This window comes from Perissodus microlepis, chromosome 19 (assembly GCF_051167445.1).
Source record: "Perissodus microlepis isolate ML-2025 ecotype Zambia chromosome 19, ASM5116744v1, whole genome shotgun sequence".
Taxonomy (NCBI): domain Eukaryota; kingdom Metazoa; phylum Chordata; class Actinopteri; order Cichliformes; family Cichlidae; genus Perissodus; species Perissodus microlepis.
Window position 1 is genome coordinate 14,779,620 of NC_140479.1, and position 21,077 is coordinate 14,800,696.

General features: G+C 40.2%; 1 protein-coding gene across 2 annotated transcripts in view; it reads left to right on the forward strand.

Moving 5' to 3' along the window:
- The window catches only part of kif6 (kinesin family member 6), a 77,966-nt gene that overhangs the window by 21,633 nt on the left and 35,256 nt on the right, over positions 1-21,077 (forward strand). For both annotated transcript variants that reach the window (XM_084915141.1, XM_084915142.1), the window contains exons 8-12: positions 1,450-1,593; positions 1,868-1,954; positions 9,529-9,632; positions 12,653-12,758; positions 18,864-19,023. In XM_084915141.1, coding sequence (XP_084771267.1) covers positions 1,450-1,593; positions 1,868-1,954; positions 9,529-9,632; positions 12,653-12,758; positions 18,864-19,023 — 601 coding nt within the window. The remainder of the gene's footprint in view (positions 1-1,449; positions 1,594-1,867; positions 1,955-9,528; positions 9,633-12,652; positions 12,759-18,863; positions 19,024-21,077) is intronic.

The window sequence follows — 21,077 nt, forward strand, 5'->3', positions numbered from 1 at the left end:
AAAGCTTCTGAAGCGTGATCATCGAACAATCAAGCGTTTCATTCAAAATAGTCAACAGGGTCGCAAGAAGCATGTGGAAAAACCAAGGCGCCAAATAACTGCCCATGAACTGAGAAAAGTCAAGCGTGCAGCTGCCAAGATGCCACTTGCCACCAGTTTGGCCATATTTCAGAGCTGCAACATCACTGGAGTGCCCAAAAGCACAAGGTGTGCAATACTCAGAGACATGGCCAAGGTAAGAAAGGCTGAAAGACGACCACCACTGAACAAGACACACAAGCTGAAACGTCAAGACTGGGCCAAGAAATATCTCAAGACTGGTTTTTCTAAGGTTTTATGGACTGATGAAATGAGAGTGAGTCTTGATGGGCCAGATGGATGGGCCCGTGGCTGGATTGGTAAAGGGCAGAGAGCTCCAGTCCGACTCAGACGCCAGCAAGGTGGAGGTGGAGTACTGGTTTGGGCTGGTATCATCAAAGATGAGCTTGTGGGGCCTTTTCGGGTTGAGGATGGAGTCAAGCTCAACTCCCAGTCCTACTGCCAGTTTCTGGAAGACACCTTCTTCAAGCAGTGGTACAGGAAGAAGTCTGCATCCTTCAAGAAAAACATGATTTTCATGCAGGACAATGCTCCATCACACGCGTCCAAGTACTCCACAGCGTGGCTGGCAAGAAAGGGTATAAAAGAAGAAAAACTAATGACATGGCCTCCTTGTTCACCTGATCTGAACCCCATTGAGAACCTGTGGTCCATCATCAAATGTGAGATTTACAAGGAGGGAAAACAGTGCACCTCTCTGAACAGTGTCTGGGAGGCTGTGGTTGCTGCTGCACGCAATGTTGATGGTGAACAGATCAAAACACTGACAGAATCCATGGATGGCAGGCTTTTGAGTGTCCTTGCAAAGAAAGGTGGCTATATTGGTCGCTGATTTGTTTTTGTTTTGTTTTTGAATGTCAGAAATGTATATTTGTGAATGTGGAGATGTTATATTGGTTTCACTGGTAAAAATAAATCATTGAAATGGGTATATATTTGTTTTTTGTTGAGTTGCCTAATAATTATGCACAGTAATAGTCACCTGCACACACAGATATCCCCCTAAAATAGCTAAAACTAAAAACAAACTAAAAACTACTTCCAAAAACATTCAGCTTTGATATTAATGAGTTTTTTGGGTTCATTGAGAACATGGTTGTTGTTCAATAATAAAATTATTCCTCAAAAATACAACTTGCCTAATAATTCTGCACTCCCTGTATATCTGATTGGCCAGTAGAATTCTGTTAGCAGCGTACAGATAGAAAGGTCTTATGTAGTGAAGATGTGATTAACACTGTAGAAATAATGCAAAAATAATGGCAGCCTTTTGAATCATGAGCCGTGTGCCGACTTTTCCCTGGTTTTCGTGGTATTTCTCAGTCATGTCAGCACTTTTCTCTTCCTCAGGTCATCATAGCACTGTCAGAGAAGAATCGTTCCCATATTCCCTACAGAAACTCCATGTTAACGTCTGTTCTGAGGGACAGTCTTGGGGGCAACTGCATGACCACCATGATTGCCACTATGGCAGTTGAGAGAAGGAACCTCGAGGTAAGCATGGTTACAATGAGGACATGTTCAGACACAAGTCTCTTTGATTCCCTCAAAAAAACAATACTTTGTTGTAGTTTTAGGACACTACTTTTGTCGGTGGGCTTTGTAGAGAAAGTGTTGTTACCTTTGTTGAGTCTCTGCATGCATTCCTTTGAGGAAATGTACAGTATCACATGATTACTAAATTATGGTGTAATCAGGGGTATTAATTTTCTTTCCCTCCTATTGACAGATCGGATCACTGACAGATTTTTCAAACTATTTTCCTCAGGAGTCCATCTCGACGTGTCGCTTCGCACAGCGTGTGGCTGTCATCAAGAACGAGGCGATACTGAACGAAGAACTGGATCCTGCGCTGGTGAGACAATCAGACGCTCGCGCTGCTTCGCCAGGCCCTCGGAATTCTGACGCTGAGCTCCACAATCACACCACAGATCCATGACTTAATGTGCCGTTTTATTTTGGCTAGACCCTCCCTTAAGCTTCCAGACCTTAAATTGATCGGCAAATGAACGGCAGTGAGAATCCAGTTTCTAAACTAAGTGTAACCCACCATGTGCTTAAGTGTCCTCTTTGGGTTTCCAGCACCAAGTTAGTTTTTCCATTGTGACACAGTCAGTCTGAAAGAAGCCGTTTTCCACCCTCAACACGTGGACGCCCGTCCATCTTGTGATATTTAGACTGCTCACACGTCCTGTTTGCAATCTCTCTCTGTCTTGTTTACATGCCTCCAATTCTGTTATGGCATATTCTCTCCCAATAATTCCCAGCCTCTTGAGAACATATTCAGCTGGTGTATACATATGTCCTTGCACGCAGTCATGCAAGGAAGCAGAAATTACATATTGCACTCCTCACTGAGTAGTGTTTCCCCAGATGTAGTTATGAGGAGACATTTTTCTTAAAACCAAGAGTGGGTAGTGGGCTGAACATCATTATTTTTATTTGGTATCTATATATTTGGGATTAACTAATAATACTAATTATTATTTTAGCAAGGAATAACCAATACCTCGGGAAGTTTTGAATAAATTCTGGTTAAAACTTGTAGGGGTGTAGAGTGGCAGCCCGTTCTCACTTCCGAGGCATTATATACTGACGATTTGTCAAGTCCCGCGGCGTTCCTGAGGAACGCGAAAGGTGACCGACCGCCTGCGGTCCTATGCTACGTGCCGGTTTATGGATGAAATCCAGTAGAATGACAGTCCCGCGGTAATACACAATCCAGCCATGTATTTCAGCCCTAACCCTAACCTTATCCCTAAAATACACTCATTAATAACATACCTGATAATAATTCATTTTATTTACTTATAATAACAAAGCCTACAGGGGATATAAACTCTACACAAATAAGTAGCAACACAGGACAAAAACTAACGAAAAAACAGGGCTTGTCAGGAGGAGATGAGTGCCTTACAGTGGACCATGCTCCGCCGAGGGAAGAGCAATTCCCAGAACTTTTTCCGTGGGCATGGACAGTGCCCTTCCTGTCTCCGGCTAGAGACAGGCTCAGAGTTCACTTCTTAACCAGCGCTTTAATGACGTTAGATAGTGTTTTCCAAAGCGATTTAAGTAAAATGAACGTACATGCGTAGATTCATTCCAAACGGTTCTCATGTTTCCTCATTTTTCCAGTCTCGTAATGTAGGGACGTGTTGGGTGCCCGGAAGCGTAATATATTGACGATTTGTCACCTAGCGTAAAATGTTACGCTTTGGGAGTGAGAACGTGTTGAGAGTGGGGTCATGTTAACAATCCATTGAAATTTGCCTTTCATCCACTGAGGTCTTCAAGGTCAACTTAATGATTTATTGGTTTAAAACTGACAAAAAGCATAATAAGTTAGAAACTATGATTCTTACAAGTAATATTCATAGTCATTTCATATTTGACCCCTGACCTCAAGGTCACTAGATGATCCCAAGGTCAAAATGATGACAATGCTGTATAGAGCTATTTTCTTACTGTCATTTTTTGTATTGACAACATATGGAAAGGTAAAGACAAAGATATATGACAATTCAAAATATCACATTACTTTGGATCACTGACCTCTTCAAGGTCAAATAAGGTCAAACTTTCTTAAAATGTCTTTTATCTTTAAAGCTTTGCTTAAAATTCTACTGCCTTTGTTTTTGTAGGAGATGGTGCTGGTAGATGGGGATTCTATATATCACGCTATAATTTGCATCAAACTATCATGTCGCGTTTGACCTCACTCACATTTCACATGTGCCTTTCTTTTAAATTGATCCCAAAATATCTTTGAAGAAAGAAGTCAAATGAAAACGATTGAGCTGCCTACTTAGTTAGAAATGCATTGCCGCATAATATTGTATAAAAAGCTTGCAGTTAACAGTGCGGTTAACAGTCATGTCATTATCAGTACAAACGTCTTAAAGTGTGTTTTAAAAAAGCAATGAAAACAACATGAATATATAGAAAATACAATACTACTGTCACGTCCGCCGTGTCAGACATGTGGGGGTGGAGAATTAGGACCCAAGATGCAGGCAGCTGAGATGCAAGTGAGTTTATTCATAAGGTGGTGATACAAACAGAAACAGCGAAGGTGTGGACGGAAACTAAGCAAAACCTAAACTGGAAAAAACTAACAAAACGCAGAACTGAAACCTGAACGGAAATGCAGGGAGACGCGGGGAGATGACACAGAATGATGCAGGAAAAAACACAGGCAAATCAGCAACGAACACATGAGGAGACACACTATAAATCAGGGGTCCCCAATCCCAGTCCACGAGGGCCGGTGTCCCTGCAGGTTTTAGATGTGTCCTTGATCCATCACAGCTGATTTAAATGGATAAATTACCTTCTCAACATGTCTTGTAATTCTCCAGAGGCCTGGTAATGAACTAATCATATGATTCAGGTGTGTTGACCCAGGGTGAAATGTAAAACCTGCAGGGACACCGGCCCTCGTGGACTGGGATTGGGGACCCCTGCTATAAATACACAGGCAAGAACATCAGGGTACGAGTAACAGGTGGGAACACAGCCGGAAGAAATTAGACCTAACGAGACACGAGGAAACGCAAACTCAACACACTGACATAAGACACGGACCTTCACAATAAAACAGGAAATACACCTGGCTCAAGGGCACAGACTTGAAACTACACAGAGGGGACAGAAAACAGGGACCTGAGAACTAGAAATACAAAACAAACCATCAACCTATCAGTCAAAACCTAGAAGTAAACAAAGCTCAATGATAACACAAAAAACCAAAATGCTGGATCCCCGACCCAGGATCATAACAACTATTAGCTTAAAAGGTCGATGCAGCCTAGAGACTGCTTTGAGCTCTTGGGGGCTTTTTTGTTACATATTATTTCATTCACTAATAATAGGAAATCACATAATCACAGCCAGGTTAACCTCTGACACGATGCCCCTCCTTCACTATTTGTGGTAAACTATATAACACTGTTCTTAACAAAGCTACTATTTGCCTCACAGAAATAATTAATTTAAATTCTCAAAAACAGTAACAAAATAGTAATTCTAGTTATACTAGATACTTTGGAATACCTGTCACACCTTCCACTGTTGCAGTTTGCAGACCTGGTAGTTGTTAAAAAGGCCTAATGGGCAGATATATGGTAGCGAGTCATCACTGCTGTATATACTTCCTCTGTTCCCAACCTATCGACAGCTACTGTATTACTGCTGCTGCTAAGACTTGGCTGGCCACTTGCAAACCCCACAGAGGTATTTTTAAGAGAGTCTGCGGCTGGCTCAGTAATTGTGACAGTGTCTGGCTGCTCCCAGTCGGGTCCGGCACAGTTACAGCTCCAGGCAAACCCAACCTCCGTGGGCAAACCTCTTGTCTCTGTTTATGGATTTTTAGTGTATTTCTCATTTTATGTTCATTGCTTCTGTCTCATCTATCTCTCGGCCCAGTTTACTGAGGAAAATGCAAAGCAAGCAGCAGCGCAGCATGCAGAATAGAGTGATGTCATTTATTGTGGTTTGGGGGGGACACACTGACTCCAATTTTTGGCCTGCCCCGTCTGAAGGCGCACTGTGTCTTGGAGTCGCTGGCTTTGGTGATTTAAAACCTGAAGTTTGCTTTTCACAATGATTTGTCTGGTCCTGGTCCTATACTGTAGCCTGCAGGCTTCAAATCCCGAGGAGCAGGAAACCAGCCAGACCAGACAAAACACTGAACACATCTCTCACTGACAGGCAAAGAATGAGGTGTTGAAAGTGACCTGTGATGATGATTAAGTCAGCCACAGTGGCCGCACCATATAAGGCTGCATCGGTTAGTTCCTCTAAGAGCACTGATGTTGGCGTTAATCCTTCATTTAGACCCAGCTGATCCCAATCTGCATTCATCAGTGGAGATTGTCAGCAGCTATTGTAACAGTCACATCTCACTGATGCATTTATGTGTTTATACTCCCATTATTTATATTTCTTTAATTCTTAAAAGGGTTAAAAATGTTGGCTTGAGGTTATGCATTTGTGCAGAGGTTAACTTAGGGGCCCTCTTAAACTTAAAGCCAGTATTCACAAAAACGCAAACAACATCCAGCTTTAAAAGACAGCTCTGATTAGCGCATACCTGTGACTCCAACAGACGCCTGCTTATCACCATCCAGAGAGACATGTTCAGGAAGCTAGTGTGAAAATCCTTGCATGGGGTTTTTAATCCTGGGTCATTAATCTGTCCTTTTATCAACCGTTGAGACAGGTGGTGATGCAATGGTGTGTGGGATATTTTACTGGGACACCTTGGGCCTCTTAATCCTTTCTTTAAATGTCATGGCATTTAAAGACTATTGGTTGGAGACCATGCACATCCCCGGATATGGTCAGCTGACCATTTTTGGGAATTTTGCATTAAGTTCACTGTACTGAAAAGGCCTCTAACGTCTTAAGATCCAATAGAGCATCTTTAGAATGTAGTGTAATGAGACATTATCAATTGTAACTGCTCATTCATAGTTTTTTCAAGCTGTTTCACTAGTTTTCATGCTGTTATTTTGGATAAAAAATAAGATGATTAAAACTAGAATTAATGTCTCTTAAAATGGCCCCAATACAATGTATTACCAAATACAATGTAATACCAAAGTAGTGCCATATGACACAAGAAATTCAGCCCATGTGTTCGCATTTTGTTGTGGAGGATAAAAACCTAGCACACAGTTAGTTGTAATGGGACATTTTGCCTAATCTTCCTTTATAAAAGAGGCCCCATAATAGCAGCATGTTTGTGAGTGGCATACTGCGTAACGCTGCACATATACATTTTTAAGGTGTAACCTGTGGTTATATTGCGGGTTATACTGCAGTGCTTACACTTTAGTGTGGGTGGTTATGTGCACAGGATGGAGGGTATGTTTTCAAGAAGAGGAGGTATAATTTAAAGTTAGGCCTGTTTAATGTTTCAAAGTTAATTGTGTTTGTCAGTACATAGACTGTGACAGACATAAAGGTAGAGAGAGAGAGAGGGAAAATGAACATCTGGATGTTTCTTCTATCATCAGATTTGTGTTGTTGGGTTTCCATAGGGTTTGCTGACATCATCAGTCACATGGTTTGAGTCCGTTTTTATTCAGAGCCTGCCCTGAAACTGTGGTGCCAGTGTGGGCTTGGCGCTCTGAAATAGACTGCACAATTCTGCTGACCAACAACTGGTGGGCAGCTTTTGGGGATGCAGCTGGAAGAATTACATCAGACCACGAGCTCCAAAAAGGAGATACAGGGAGCGGCTCTGGTGAAGAGTGGTCAGATGTGGTGTTTGGTGTTAAAGCATACAATAAATACAGGGACGGGATGATGTGGGGTGATCGAGGTTGAAACAGCAAAGTCACGCCTTTCCAAAAACACACAACAGATCTGTTTCTTTTCGGAAGCGTCTCAAGTTGTGTTCGAGTGTCTGGCTGCTTTGGCTTTTCAGTTTGAGGTTGACACTCAGTCTGACCTTTGTCCTTGATTTAATTCTCACTGACCTTTAACTCTTTAGCAGTTCTGTGTCAGGAGTGGCACTGACTAACACTTGCACACAGTTGCTAATTTCTATTCCCTTTGCTCTTTGCTGTTGAGATATTTAAGTAGGATTTACCCTTAAGTAAGGGAGTTTTAGCAAAAAGAACAATGGCCACTTGTGTTTTTAGAGGGTTTAGTGTGTTGTTTCATTTGGGGATTTATGTAAAATTTTTATTACAGTGGGTTTGGCTTCATTTCAGTAATTTCATGATCCATTGATTTTGACTATTTTCCCCACCATTAACATGTAATTGCATGTCTCTGTTTTTCTCTTTTGGGACTGTTTCCTCTTTTTGAACAGATTTCCAGTGTGTAAATACCAAGTTATTGAGCCAGTCATTCACAATGTTTTTGCTGTCCGGATCTACATTTTCATTTTACCATAGCACTTTACATTAGGTCGTGGCACATGAGAATTGGACTCACCTCTGACCTCTTGCTCATCATCCTTCAACCTGGTTATTTTGGAGAGCTCTTCCTGTTAAAAGGAGTTTTTCCTTCCCACTGTCCCCAAGTGCTGCTCATAGGAAAACACCTGATTAGTGTTCTTCTCTCTGTTTAATATTGTACTGCCTATGCACAATGTAACTGTTGTGGTGAATTGGTCCCACATCATTGCAATATTACACATCTGCAAAGTAGAGGTTCTTTTTTTTTTTTTAACTTTTATAGAGAAACATGGTCATAATGGATAAAAAGTGAATTTGCTGCTGATCAAAGTATCACAGAGTCAAATGTTTATCTATCTTTTGGTGTTAAGATGATGCAAGCATGCAGTAAAATCTTTTGTAAGTTGTAATAATTTGTTCTCTTTCTGCACACAAATCTTTTCCTCATGTGGAGCCAATTCCCTGATCAGTCTGACACTTTAAGGATAAGAAGCACATTTCCTGTTTAAAATGTTTTTGTGGGTGATTGGCAGTGTTAGTTCAGAGGACCTTAAACGATTAACCAAATCATGTCTCATCATACCATTATCCCCAGTATCACAGTAGTCACCGGTATCTCGCGTTTTAGTGAATTAAGCAGAGTTAATAGAGCATTAACACATTCATGAAACCAAGCTGAACTTACACTGTCCCATGAGACGAGCAGTGTCCAAATCTGTGATCACTGACTGACTAATCCTTTACGTGTTAGGTAGCCAGATGGCAGTTAATCCTCTGCTAGACTGACATGAGGCTGCTTAGACTGACCTCTTTAGGCATAGAGCCTTTCAAAAGAGGCAGACACATTCTTATCTCCAGAGAGTAAAGGTTGTGGTGGTGAATTCACTTTTATCTTTTGTTATTGAGCCTCTTTAATCAAAAAATCTCTCTAGGAGCCTTGGTTCTCAGTGATAAACAAGCATACTGCTGTCAGTGTAAATCACTCGAACAAGGCTTCTTGCTGTAAATAAAAACAGTTTTCTTGATCAGTAGTGTTTCTCAGGCTTATGATTTTTTAAACATTAATATAAATTCTTCTTGTAACTTTTTTTTCCAAAGCCTGGCTGTCTAAGTACTTATTTAAGAATCCGTGTCTGGGCTTGGTGTCATACTTTGCTTTTTATACGTATATATAGAGTAACCAGACCCGGACAGCCAGCAGCCTGTTGGCTTGCTGAGTCCTTACCAAACACGTGTGGAGAGACAGCCACCGCTGAGGTTTAATGCTATTTTGTGTTTTGCTTTCTGCATTTTTCTTCTTCGAGTATCCACTTGTCTGGAATCACTTAAGTTTGACCTCAGAAAGCATCAGCAACATAAGCCGCAAGATTATTTTCAGCAGGATTGTCTCATCAGTTGGCAGCAGCTGGATAGTTTCTGTCTGCACGTGCTTGTGTATGAGCGTCTGTCTGTGTGGAGTACTGTACTTGCAAATGTGTGCATTAATCCCCACTTTCGTTGTATATGGTGTGTATTTCAGCTGATAGCAAGTTTGAAAAGAGAGATCCTGTCACTTAAGGAGGAGCTGGCCATGGTGACTGGAGAGCAGAGAGACGACCGACTAACTCCAGAGGAGATCCAGAAGTATGTCACCTCTACTTTTTAAAGTCCTCATCTTTTTAATCGTTGCATCGTCAGATGTTGTTCTCGAGTTAACTAAGAATGTAGAGCAGCTCAAACGTGTATCCAAGCTCCACAGATTGTATGTAAAAGATGGAAGTAGCCGGTGTGATGTCACATAATGATATGTGGGTTCTGCATTAGTGTTATCACCATCATCATGTTGTTTTCTGTGCCAGAAGATGATCAGATGAAGATCACGCAGACACAGATATTGCTAATTAGTGCTTAGTTAAAATTTCCGTGCCATTTAGTTTCACTGAGTCAGATATGACCATATTTGGATTAGAGGGTGGAAGGTTAAGTGCAAACACTAAGCGGGTTTGTTTGCAAGCTGCATCAACAAACTGTATAGCTGCATTCTTGCCAATCTTGAGACCTCAGAATTAGGGAGACATTCAAAAGGGCTGTTGGGGGGGTGGTATACATATACATATATATATATATATACAAAACACTTGAATTTTACAATGTTTATTTATTGGATAAAATAAGTTAAATGACACCGTTATTATTGTCCGGCCGGAAACAGCGGGGGTGTCCAAATTCAGAGGCTGTGTCCACCTGACCGGACCCGGCCTTCGCGGTCTAAGTGGGCCAGGTCCTCCGAAAGCTGGGTAGACTGTAAATGAGTGACAGTGAAATTGGACGGTCTAGCCTTCAGAATTACGTCACGAGATCTCTCGGTGAAGTGAAACTCTGCTGTCTGCTCCTTGCTATCTAAAATATAACCAGACACTGGCGTAAATTTTCGACCATCTCACACTTCTGTTTAATCAGTTTTCTGTTTGACGTTTATTCAGCTGTGTGAAAACCCTGGAGGAACCCACCCGAGGGATTAATAAAGTTTTATTTTATCTAATCTAATCTAATAACTTTAATCTCAGCCAAGCCGATTTACTCATGAACAAATAAAACACTGAAAAAGGCCAAACAATAACATGTTTAAGTTATTTAAGTGACTTATATATCATGTTTAACTTGAGTAGCGAAAGACCGAATTTGAAAACAATGTGCTGGGAGTTTGCTGTTCTCGTCGGCTCAGATATTTGAAGTTTACACAGCTACATTCTCGCCTGAAAATACGCTAAAAGTTTATTTTGCGAACCAGAAAGAGTAAAGAGTAATATTGAGCTAAGTAGCTGCAGTAGTAGTAGCCATTGTTGGAAACTGGAATTGGCTGGGCCAATCTGGGATATAGTTTTTCAATTTTGTTGTCCGAGTGGAAAATCGGGAGAAAATCGGGAGAAATTTGGGAGAATCGTGGTGCTGTGAGATTTTTGGGAGGGGCACTGAAATTCGGGATTCTCACGGAAAAATCGGGAGGGTTGGCATGTATGTATAGGTGCTACACAGATGTACAGGTACCTGCTAATTAATGCTAAGTAACAAACAATTTCCTAGAATTGCACTCACCAAAACTGGAGCACAGACTTCTTAAATCTTAGTACAGTGAACCACACAGAAAGACATTCATTTTCATGTAATTGCCTTAGAAAATCTCCAAAAGGCACCAACACCACAAACACGGCCTGTTTCAGATGAAGCCTAACGGACAGCTAGCATCAGCCCCTAATATTATAATCAAATTATTAGACCAAACTATTTTCTGTAGCTAACTGTGAACATGTCTATTTCTGATGTAAAGCTGAATCTTTAACATTGAAGTCTGTTGGGATAGTCGTTTTGCACATCACTGAAGCGTTTCCTTCATTTTCAGGCCTAGAGAGTGCTGTGTTGATCCTTTGGTGCTCCTCAGACCCACAGAAAAGTGCAGAGTATACTTTATGAACTGTAATTTGTATTTGCAAAGCTCAAACCCACAGATTCTTAAGGAAAAATGTCTGGTGATTTATAAGTATTTGGGGACTGCTAATGTGCGTATATAACTTATGGTGCTGGCTTCACATTGGTGCTGAGTTGAAGTCTTGCTCAGTGCGGCTTAACCAGATCTCATGGCGTTTCCCAGGATTGCTTTATTTCTGCTGCTGTACTCAAGTGGCAGACTGACCCAGGCAGTCGGGCAGGGCCAGGGTTCAGACCAGAGGTTTCATGGAGGATTTGGCAGATTACTCCTCAAATGCTGATGCATTTCCCATGCCTTCGCCCCCACAGTTCACCCGTTTTATTATTTCCTCTCTACCCAGGTGATTATCCTTGATTTGCCTCTGTTTGTGCCAAACTCACACTGGGAATCTTTAATAGTATCTATTATGACCACATTTGCTGGAGTTTTTTTGTTGTCGTTTCCTCTCTATTTGATGTCCCCACTCATCTCCTGCGCTGATCGATTGCGCATATCCTGGGTTATTTACTGTCACAGTTCCAAACGCACACACATCCTCGGGACTGCTGGGCTTTTATGTTTCCAAAAGACACTTCTGTGTCAGTCCACTTCTATACAAGCTAAAGTCAAAGTAAATGTTTTAACAAGCAGTGTTAGTTTGCTACACTTGCTTGATAACGGCTCACATCACACACAGTTGAGCCACTTCTTGGAAAGTTTCCGATTCCAGTGTTTTTTTTTTTCCTCTTGCAAAGTATTGAACATTGCATCCAAGGGCATTCTTAAGGTTCATGAAACCACTGATGTCTTGCAGGACCCTGAAACAGGACCGCTGCATTTGTTTTAAGTCCTTCATCATGTAAACCTTGCATGTTCTTATGTTGAACAAAAAATAAAAACCACACATTGTCGTGTCTACATTGGATGGGTTTGGACACTTGCCTCCTGCTCTTTTCCTGTGGCCGCTTCCAGATCTTGAAGAACTAATGTTTGGACTATCGTTTAATGATAGTTTATCAACAGTCCAGCCCAGTGGAGCTGAAACACAAGTTTAAGTAAATAGTTTTCTTTGACCAGACCCACATTTTAAACTACTCAAATGTACATCTTAACTGTTTAAGTGCTGAGTGAGGAAGAATATAAGAGGGAGTGTGGCACTGCTTAGATGGTCTCTGTGTGTTTATGTGCACGTGTTTAGATTGGAGGAGCTCGTCAAGGCTTATCTGAATGATCCCGATCCAGATGTGACACTATCACTGGGACCAGACATGAGAAAGATCCAGTACTGCGTCTCCCTGCTAAAGGTAATGTATTCACAGTAACCTCTGTGTACAGTCTAAGGAGCTTGGAAAGAAAGTGACTGGACTTAAGTTTTGTGAAGACACTCACCTCTCATCCAAGAGGCTTCTTCAGTTTTAAAACCAAATGGTGGAGAGTTCCAGATATTTAAACTCTGGTGGGGATTGTCCCTTAAGAGTGTTGTTGACCCATTACTGATCATGTGCCTCATCACATGACCCAAGGTGTGAAACAAGGCATCGGTCATTACCCGTATTATTCGGTAAAATCACTGTGAGACTACCATTACTTGGATGACTGAGAATCTACACAGACCTGCTAAGTTGCCTCAGCTGGTGAATGGGACAGTTAGACACAGTTTTTTTCAATTTTCATTAATCGGGTAGGGCTGTGCAATATCACCGAAATCTCATATCTCAATTTAAGACATCTATTGTCCCGATAACGATATAAATCACAAAAATTTTATATTTTCTGTAAATTCTGTGAATCTTGGGCAGCTCGATTTGTGTGTTTCCATCTGGGTGTCGTGTACCTGGAGTCGAGTGTTTTAACCGATGCATGAAACTATACATTTTTAGACATAAGTTGTAACGGCCGCCGTTTTCTTTGTGAGGATTTATTACACAGTGTGCTGCAGGGAAAAGCCTGTTCTAACGTTTGAGTCTAAAGTTTATTTTCCTTCTCATCCATAAATACTCTGCATACTCTGTCACCTGATTCAGTTTATTTTGAAAAGTCTCAACAGGATCTTGAGCTTTATTGTGAAAGGTTTATGTGGAATATAAACAAGCTGACATGCAATGGTTTTACCGTTGTTGTTGCTAACGACAACGCATAAAAACAGGCGCTTGTTCGTCTGTAGTGTGGTTATATTAAATATAAGAGAAAGAGAGAACTTTAATAAATTAATATAGCCACTACAGTGACCATCAAAACGCTGAAAAAATATTGCCGTAAACGGTTTATTTTGCGACACCGCGAAACAAATGTTAGCGTAAAATGAAACGATAGACGTTTTTATATCGTCATCCGATATATATCGTTATATCGAACAGCCCTATAATCTGGTGTTAATGTCTTTTTTTAAAATTAGGTTCTTTTGATTTGAGCAACAGATTTTCAGTGAATTCATCATAAATTTAATCATTTATTTTTTGTCATGTCTGTTAAAATATGCAATTATTTTACTAATTTGATCACACATTTATTAATGAACTCTAAATCTTTTTAATGTCTATTTTACAGTTCAGTTACTGAATTAATGAAACCACCAAAATTTTTTATTTCCCACCATTCATCACCTCAGCTTTGACCACTGCTCGCCCAGCTGTCACCCCCTGAGTTATGGTTGAAACTTATTTAAATGAATTTCCTGCTTTCAAGCAATTAAAGGCTCTGTGGAAGGTTACTGACTAATCAGAATTTTATCACTGTAATTTCACTGAAATAGCCAACATTAAAATCATTAACTAGAAATGTATTGTATGCGTACGCAGTCACGGGAAACATCTTTTTGGTATTGTGTGTGGCTGCTAAATCTCACTCTGAAGATGTTTTACTTCTTAGTGATGTCAGATTTTACTCAGAGTTGTTGATTTTGATGGCTGAAGGCTGATTTTCCCACAGCCTGGCTAAAGTCTGAAGACAGAGTTTTGCAGTTATTTGCCATTTAATTAGATCCTAGGTGTAATGTTGACACGCCGCCCTTAATGCACGTCTTTAAGTTAAAACTTTCCAAGAATTTCCACCTGATCGTAGCAAACAACCCATCTGAAAACTCATCCATGCCATTTTCTTTCCCACTCACCTAACCCGAGTCACTAGAAGGCAGCGGCACTGCCATTTGAAGATGTGTTGTGTATTTTTCACAGTTTAATGAAATTTTCTAGCTACATGAAAGTGATGGCCCTTTCAACAGTGAATTAGATAAGCAGTTAAGGAAACAGTTAACTAAGATCAAACATATTTACATGAAATAGTTTCTTTATTTCCCTTGATAATCCTGTTCCAATAGTAGATGCTCTTTTCCAACATGGTCAAAGTTTCACATAATAACTGCTCTAAATGCTCAGTTTTACACAGTTATTTTTTTGTTTTGTTTTGTTTTTTTAAATTCTTGGCTGCGTATTGTGTCACAGAGTGGAAAAATCACAGCAGTACGGTGGCCCTGGGAGGCCAAACGGACTGCAACGTAAGAAAACACCAGCAATAAGAAAAACGCTGTTTTTCTCTCCAGAAACACTTCCCTTGTGCTTTTGAAAAATCTGTTTTTTCCTATTTCCGTTTTTGTTTGTTCTATTTTTGTTTTGGTTTTTCCTATTTCCGTTATGTTTTGTGTGCTTTTACAGCGTTTTTCTTATTGCTGGTGTTTTCTTAAGTTGCAGTCCGTTTGGCCTCTCAGGGCCACCGTACAGCAGTGACCAACATAACATTAAGAGCAGAGTACATCCTGGCTACTTTTGTATATTTACTGTCCTGTAAAAAAGGTCATCTTCATTGTTTTCTATGGAAGTTAATCAATAATAATACTGCAAAATGTATTCAATTTATATTAGCAGTAGATTTGCAATAGAAATTTATGAGGATAAGGATAATAATTATAACTTTAAACAAAACTGTTTAAAACACACAGTTACAGAGTGCTTTATAGTTTGGATTAAAACCATACATTTGAGAAGCGTACATAACAACTATACAGTACATTTAAGCATACAGTCGAGGATGTGTTCCTACATGCATTTACGCTTACCTACAAGATAAGATAAGATAACTCTTTATTGTCATTGCACAGTCATACATAGTACAGTAGTACAATGAAATTGGAAAACTGTCCTACGTCGGCACTGCATATAACACAACACGACACGATATGACACATCACAACGCAACAAACAACACAACACAGTATATTAACTTAGTATAAAAAAGAAGAATAAGTGTATGTGTATTGCACACTGTTATTATTGCACATTAATTATTATTGCACCTCGTTATAAATATAAATATTATTGTTATTGTTTTAAACATTGTTACCTCCCCCCTAAAAAGTCCAGGTAGGTAGCCAGTCAGGTCAGCTATTTGCATTGATCAGGGCTATTGCCCTGTTGTAAAAGCTGTCCTTGAGTCTATTTGTTCAGGACCTCAGCAGCCTGAACCTCCTGCCAGACGGCAGCAGCTTAAACACCCGGTGTCCTGGGTGTGTACCGTCCCGTAGGATGCTGCGTGCCCTCTTGAGACAGCGAGTGCTGTACAGTTCCTTCAGGGAGGGAAGAGGATGTCCAATGATTTTTTGGGCCATATTGATGACCCTCTGGAGTGCCTTTCTGTGTGCTGTGGTGCAGCTGGAGAACCACACACCGATGCAATATGTCAGCACACTTTCAATGGAGCAGCGGTAGAAGACGGTCAGCAGCTCCTTTTTCAGGTCCATTTTTCTGAGGATTCTCAGAAAGTGGAGACGCTGTTGGGCCTTCTTTAAGACCGCAGAGGTGTTAGAGCTCCATTGGAGGTCTGTGTCTATGTGCACACCCAGAAACTTGAAACTGGAGACCCTTTCCACGCACTCCCCGTTGATGCTGACAGGCTGCAGCTCGGACTTCCTCCTTCTGAAGTCAACTACCAGTTCTTTTGTCTTGGTGGTATTGAGGTCCAGGTTGTTATCTACACACCAATCTGACAGTTTCACACAAACATTTGGTGTGAAACAAGGGGTTAATGATTAAGGAAGAACTAACCTGTAAAAATGAGTTTTCGGTAGCCCTTTATATTTACCTAAATCTGCAAAATCATTGTTTTTTTGTTTTTTTTGTTTGGTTTTTTTTTTGTGTCCCGTTTGGATCTTTAGCCATATGGAGAGAAAAAACAGAAGAGAAAGCAAACAACAAAGAGCAACATAATAAAAAAAAACAGCACCATCACAATAAACTAGCTAGCAGTAGATAACAGTAGATAATAAATATTAAACGATATTGTGCAGCACGCAAGATAGACAACGCACAATGTGCTTTGAGGCAGCAGCCAAGAAAGGTGTAGTCCGTGTCTGTGAACACCCGTGTGCACACCTGTGTGCACACCTGTGTGGATCAGCATGCTTGTATTCCAAAGGTTTCTCCATGTAACGATCTGCTAGGGAGTGTGGGGAGCCATAGCCTGAAAAATCATTGTTAACGTAAGCTTTAAAATAAATGTGGTAAATACTGGACATCCTGCATGCTACAGGTATCTCAGATAGAAAGAGAGAGAGGCAATCTTGTTGTTCAGAGATTGTGTCAAATAAACAAGTAGTTTCCATAGAGAAAGCTTCTGGTTTTAACTTGTTCTTAATTCAGATCGTCTGTCATTATTTTAAAATAGTGGGAGTAGCTGAAAAGATTGCATCTATTCATGTTCAAGCTTGTTGAACATGAAGCTTGAAGAGTGCCATGTTAGTTGAAGTGATCTGATAAAGGGCTCTTTACCTGTGGAGGTTTTGATTGCGATTATAGTAATGACACTGTTGCTGTCAACTCTTGAAAAAAATATCCTCTTTCGCCGTTGCTGTAGCAGCGCCACCTGTTTGATGCTTGTGGTATTTCATAGAGGAGAACCTGCAGCTCCAACTATGACAATGTAATTTTAACTGCTGGTGGTTTTCCCTGTAGATGCTTACTGGGCTGCATCCTTTAAGCCTTTTTAATCATACATGTGCTAAATATACTTGATAGTCGGCATTCATCTACACTCAGTGTTGGCTTCCTGCTGTGTCAGTAAGGTGGCTATCAGCCTGGCACTGGTTATGTTGTACCCTACAGAGTCACATATCTCTAGCTGTGAACTCCAATTGATTTTCAAACCTTTTAAAAAAGTTGACTTAAATGTTCTAAAAAGTATAAATTCATGTGTTTAAAAATGATTTAAAACTTTTGAAGGAACATCTGTCATGACCTTATGTCCAAAACATCTATATATGGTGTTGAAGCGATATCAACTGAAGTTTAAATAGGGTTGGGTTGTACTTAAGTGCAATACCAATTTGTATCACAAGATGCTACACTGTGTTAATACAACCCTTATTCAACCGTTAGAAACATTGATTTTCAGTGAAAACAGGCAAAAAAAGCCTTTTGCTGAAATGCCGGTAGCTAAAAAGAAATACCAAAAACATACACAATAGTGAAGGTGGTTGGTGCTGCCAGGTGGTGAAGATTTAAGATTGATCCTTCAATCCCAGAAAGTATCTTTAAAGGGAGGGGTTCCTGAGACGTTTGTTGAAATAAGTATATCAAAGGGACAGCACAGGTTGAGTTACTTGGAGACAAAGTTAGAGAGGCAAGGCGGAGATGGTTTGGACTTGTGCAGAGAAGTATTGTTGTATTTAATATCTGGCAGCTGGTGCTCAGACTGAACTAAACACTTGGGTGAGTTGTTGTTAGAAAATTTGTGTTTTTACAGTTCTTTTTGCTTTGGCTATCTACTCGGTTTGCCCTTGCATGTTGTGCATAAAATGTTTGTAGAAAAGTTCTCATTTATGGAGAAAGTCTTAGGCAATGACGTGCTGCTGCTGAGCAATGGGAAAATGCTGCAGTACTCACGCCGTCCCTGGGCTTTGGTTTGGTTGAAGTTTGAGCAGCCACCAGAAGCTGTTCCAGACCCCACTTGAACGTCTGTTTATCTCTCCTTCAGTTTGTTATGATCCGCAAACTCTATCTCCCGTTCAGTTTACATTCCTCCGAGCATCACCCGAGTCGCACTCCAGTGAACCTGTAAGAGTTCGTCCGGTTTGAATTTCATTTCATTTCTCTTTGTTCCCAGCGCTGATTGTCACCATTTCAGGCTTTTGTTCAACAGTTTATCTTTTGTGTTTCTGTGCCACAGTGATGATATGAAACTGAAAAGTTATTTTACAAGCCTGGGGAGCATCATCCTAACACAAAATGTTCAGGGTCAAGCTTCACTCCTCATCTGTGCCTTCTGCATTTGGAAAAATTACATTTCCCCTGATATGTTTCAAATTTAAAGACCCTGTCTGAGCACCTGTGTTAAAAAAAAATGTAAAAAAAAAATCACGAAATCTTTCTTGTAACTGTCTTTGTGTGCGTGTCTGTGTGTGCGTGCGTGTGTGTGTACAGGTAATTATTTGGGACAAAAAGGGAGGAGAAAACAGATCCAGTGATGACAAAGCAACACCAGCAGCAACAGGGAGGGAAGAAGAAATTCAACACAGCCACCAAAGTGCAGGAGAGGTGGCCAAATTAAAAGAGATGCTCGGGCAACGTGATAACGAGATTAGTATCCTTTGGCTTGCTGCAGCTAGCTTACTTCAGCTCCAGTTAATTTCTATAAAGAAATATCTGATATTTCATACTGGAAGACTTTTTTCTTTCTGTTTCTAGTCTGTGTTTTATTGATCCATCATGTTTGAGCATTGGTTGCACATAGATCAAAGCCTGTGTGGAGAGGCAATAAGGGATTGAATGTTCTGAAGTGCAATTTCAAAACCATCAGCTACCATCTGACTTTTTTTTTTTTTAACAATCAGCAAGGCACACAGAACACAACGTCTTGGCCTACATTTCTGTTCTCCGTTATTTTGATATTCTGGCTCCACAAGAAAACTTGGCAAAATTGGCTTTTGCATCCACAAGCTTAGTCATTAGAATAGTTGCCAGGTTCCTGGACTGAGCGTCAATAAGAAGCAATAAAAATCTGATTGTACTAAAAAATTGTTTTACAAACAAAGGGAAAAATAATTAGGGACCTTGGTATGAAACATCAAACCTCTTATGTGTTTTAACTTATTTTGACTAACTACCTATCCCATATGGTGAAATGACTGTTGAATTTTTACCCAAAATGTACTTTTCAAAGATCTCTTCTGTGAATTATCAGGAAAGAGAACAATCATCCAGGGTACCATTGCTTGTTTCTGCTACTCTACCTCTTAGACATTAAATTGGTGCAGTTTTGATGTTGAAGCTATGATGTATCCCATGATACTGAAGCTCCAAGTTGTTAGCTGAATAAAGCTGAATAAAATCAAGAGTTTGGCTTTAGGTTGTGACACTTGGAGCGTGTCTAAAATTGATTTGGTTTCAGTTTTTAATTGAGCTCTTTCATCTATTATGAGAATCAAAAATGCAGGAAAAAGTACCATTGAAACAACTTAAAAACTATAAGCCTCATTCATCCAATCAAACACAGATTCATACAAGCTCTTTTTTGCTATACTTTGTCTAACCGTCAGGCACACACTCACTCCGATGCATTGGCATTAACTGTGGGTTCAGTATTTTGCCCAAGGATACTTTGGCATGCAAACTTGAGGAGCCAGGGAGCAAACTGTCAACCTTCTAACTGGTAGAAGATGCTGAACATCTAAAACAATATTAAGTCATAACATTTGCTGGCTTCTTACTTCTTTACCTTACAGTTTTACTAACTCATTCAGGAGATAACTCATGTTAGCACACCCACACATACCCAGACTCATCTGTTTTGGAAGTGACAGTTATATGTCAAGATGCTACATGTAATGATATTTATTTAATGCATCAGTAGGGAAATGAGGCAAAAATCACCTTGACTGGTGAGCTGTATTGACCTGATAGGACTGCGTGCACATTTGGTGCAATTTCAAACCACAGAGATTCAGATCCAGATGTACAGCATCTCATTCCTCTAATATACGGCTTCCACTGTTCACGCTTAGCTGAAACAAGAGTTACAGTGTTTAAGGAAATGGCTTTTTTAAATTGGGTGATAATGGGTGGAAAATAAATTGAGCAGAGTGGATTTCAATTTAAATTGGTCTTTCTGCATCCCACCTCAGCATTTAATCACACTTACTGCTGATAGTAAAGCCTTCATTAGGAGAAAGGTCTTTATACGAAATGTGTCTGTGTTATTGCACGGTTGGGTTACTGCACTTCTGTGAAATATAAGTAGGTTAACATTCATCACTAGCACACCACAAAAACACAGATTCTAATGACTGCTGTTAATCATAATTACTATTAATCATAATAATGGTATTGGTGTGTGAATACGATATTTCTAATGGCTTTATGGGATTATTCCACCCTCAGCCCCTTTTGCTGTGGCTTGCCGTTAGATCACTGCACATTAGCTGGAAAATTGAGACGTCTGCTTGATTATTTAGCCAGAAAATCCGCAGGTCTCCTAAACAAATCGAATATTATCATACAGATATTTTTTACCGTAGTATTTCTAGGACCTGTTTTTTGGAATGTAAATTCCTTTCTTCTTTGATTTTTTTCCCCTCAAATTGTCACATACTGGTTTTCACATGATGCACGTGTAATTGCCAAAAGTGCCCCTGTACG